The following is a 3,113-nucleotide window of genomic DNA, read 5'->3' on the forward strand; positions in this document are numbered from 1 at the left end:
TGCCGCGCTGTCGGAGGGTCAGTACTGAGGGAGTGCTGTGTTCTGTCATTACTGAACTGAATGGGTGCCCTACGTCCCTCTGGTTGTCGACACCACTTACACCAAATATCAATATAGTGCTTGACATGGCAAGGAACTGTGGAGCTGGTGATAAATGTCTTGTTTGTTTGCAGCTGATGTTTGTAGCCTCTCCAGGAGCTGGTATCGGGGACATTGCCATTGATGACGTGAGTGTTGTGGGAGGGGAGTGTGAAGTCCAGGGACTGTGCTCCTTCGAGGCGAACACTTGCCAGTACACATCACCCGGAATGCTGAGCTGGAACCGCCTCATTGGCAACATGTCCAATCGGCCAGTCACTGACCACACAACAGAGACCGCTGAGGGTGAGTGCACCTTCCATTGTCCAGCTCAGCCTGGACCCAACCTGGCTTCACCTTCACTGTTTAATCTTGTGCCAAGACAGCCATGATGCGATCAGTGTACTCCAGGACATTTGTAGGGGTGGGGGATGCTCGAGGGAGCACTGTGGTAGTGGGGCATCTGAGAGTGACAGTCACTCTCTATCCTTCACTCTGCCTGTCTGCCCTTTGCCAGGGTATGGTACCTCTCCTCAGAGCTACTGTGGTACAGGGAAGGTGCCTTCGGTATTTTCTTGGCCGGTACCAGGCACGTCGTCCCCACAGAGGAGGACTGACATTGTCAGGGTAAGGAGCTGGGCCCTCACGTCAGCAGCAGGCCCTCCCTCCCTCTGCAGGTTATGACCAGAGCCGCCTGTAACCTGTCACGATGGGAGGTGGGAGCAGTGCGTTTTTAAGGGAGAGGTGGCGCGATTCTCAGGGACAGCCGCTGGTCCTCAGAGGGAGGCCGGACCCCAAGGTCAGGTTGTAGTCAGATCAGGTTCGAGAGATGAACGCGCCTGGTCCAGCTGGAGTTGTGAAGCATTAACACCAGCCCTGGGGAGGCCATGATGTGGAGGTGCTCACGTTGGACTGGAGTGGACACAGTCAGAAATCACACAACACCAGGTCAGAGTCCGGTGACAAAGGAGCAGCGCTCCAAAAACTTGTGATTTCAAATAAACCTGTTGGACTATAACCTCGTGTCCTGTGAATTCTGACTTATTTCCGGGGAGGGTGGAGTAACTGGCACTGTCTGCATTCTGGGACTGGAGTTCACGTGAGTCAGAAGCAGGGGATAGACAGAGTTTCCAACTATATACAGGGGGAATAAGATTTGTGGGGGAAGACTGGGTAACTTTAAGGGAAATGACAACTGATCGAACGAGAGGATGCCAGGAAGGGACAGTGAGAGCAGACATGGTCAGAGTTTACAAAAGCAGTAAAGAGGACCTCAGTTCATGGCTCTGGGTCTGAATACATGCAGCATTCATAATCAAACAAATGAATTGTCAACTCCGATTAAAACACCATCTCTATGACCTGACAGCCTCACGTTCCTGATGAAGGGCTTATGCCTGACTCTCCTGCTCCTCGGATGCTGTCTGACCTGCTGTGCTTTTCCAGCGCCACACTTTTCGACAGCCACCTCAAAGACGTGCTTCCGGAGCAAAGGCCAAACTCGAAGGGGAGCGAGTTGGCAGAAGGTGCTCGGGCAGCCCTCTTGATGAGAGGGAACATTTGTACCCACATGAGAAATGATCTTGGGTTCCCAAGTTTCCCAACTTCGAATCAATTAAGGTGGAAGTTAGAAACGTCAAGGACGCTCGTTGTGAGTTCTTCAGAGGCCATCAGAGAGCAGTCTCATGGGCTCAGGTTAAACAGGACAAGGAAACCCTCTGCTGATTACCACAGACTGTCCTCCCTCGGCTGATGCAATACTCCATGTAAAACAACACTTTGAGGAAGCACTGACGGTGACAAAGACCCAGAATGTGCCCTGGGTGAGGGATTTCAGTGTCCACCACCAGCAGGGGCTCTGCAGAAACACGACTGCTTGAGCTGGTCGGATTTAAAGCACATAGCTGCTGGACTGGATCTAGATTAGAGTGGTGCTGGAAAAGCACAGCAGGTCAGGCAGCTTCCGAGGAGCAGGAAACATCGACATTTCGGGCAAAGTGCAGAGAGTGGGTGAGGGACAGATGCAGAGGGTGTTGCCTGGCCTGGAGAGCTTCAGTTATGAAGAATGATTGGGCAGCCTGGGGGTGTTTCCCTTGGCGCAGTGGGGGCATGACTGAGACGGCTAAAATTATGAAGGGCATAGGCAGGGTAGACAGGAAGAAACGTTTGCCCCTGGGGAGTCATGCATGACCAGGGGGCAGACATTTATTGGTGGGGCAGAAGGTTTCGAGGAGATGTAGGGAAACCTTTCACACCCAGAGGGTGATGGGAATCGGAACGCAGGAGCAGAGGCCGAAACCCTTCGCACTTTTCGGAAGAATTTAGAGGTGCTCCCGAGATGTCAAGGCATATGGGCCAAGTGCTGGGAAGTGGGATGAGTGGGGTTAGGTGGCTGTTTTTGACTGGTTTGGATACGGGGGGTGAACTGAAGGGCCTTTATAATTCCACAGGTTACGACTCATTCTGGGGCAGGTGGGTCAGACAGTGTTCTGTCCCACGTGTATGTGAAGCCTCCTCAGATGGAGCGTGTTGAGCCCGTTAACTCAGATGGTTTGTGGTCTCCCTTGTGATTAGGACACTTCATGTTGGCCGATACCAGCGCTGGCAACCTTCAGAGCAGCGAGGCACTGCTCCTGGCTTCACCCGTCCAGGAGCCCATGGAAGCTGGTGGCTGTCTTCAGTTCTGGTTCCAGATGAACGGTGACCATCCAGGTAACAGCTTCACAGGGGGGGGGCACCCTCCCACCGTGACCTCTGCAGACCGGAGCTCAGTGACACCGACCACCACCTGAGCCCCGGTCTGCAGCAGGATTCTCACAGACAGACTCTGAGCTCTCCTGGCGGGGGGGGGGGGTGGGGGGGGGGGGGTATGCTTGACCATAGCCTCCACAGGCGACCAGTCCTGCTGACGCAACATCGCAATAATTTGTGATCGTCAAAGATTCAATTTGCTTTACACTCACCTACAGGAGGAGAAGGAGAGCACAGCAAAAACATTCACAGCCTCTGAGTGAGGGGGTGGGAGTGAGGGGGTG

General features: G+C 53.7%; 1 protein-coding gene across 1 annotated transcript in view; it reads left to right on the forward strand.

The window, feature by feature from the left end:
* Positions 1 to 117: 117 nt before the first annotated feature.
* Positions 118 to 3,113, forward strand: part of LOC122546186 (apical endosomal glycoprotein-like) — a 7,070-nt gene continuing 4,074 nt past the window's right edge. Inside the window, exons 1-2 of the mRNA XM_043684987.1 lie at positions 118 to 384; positions 2,653 to 2,790. Coding sequence (XP_043540922.1) covers positions 126 to 384; positions 2,653 to 2,790 — 397 coding nt within the window. The 5' untranslated portion in view covers positions 118 to 125. The remainder of the gene's footprint in view (positions 385 to 2,652; positions 2,791 to 3,113) is intronic.

This window comes from Chiloscyllium plagiosum, unplaced genomic scaffold (assembly GCF_004010195.1).
Source record: "Chiloscyllium plagiosum isolate BGI_BamShark_2017 unplaced genomic scaffold, ASM401019v2 scaf_99245, whole genome shotgun sequence".
Classification (NCBI taxonomy): domain Eukaryota; kingdom Metazoa; phylum Chordata; class Chondrichthyes; order Orectolobiformes; family Hemiscylliidae; genus Chiloscyllium; species Chiloscyllium plagiosum.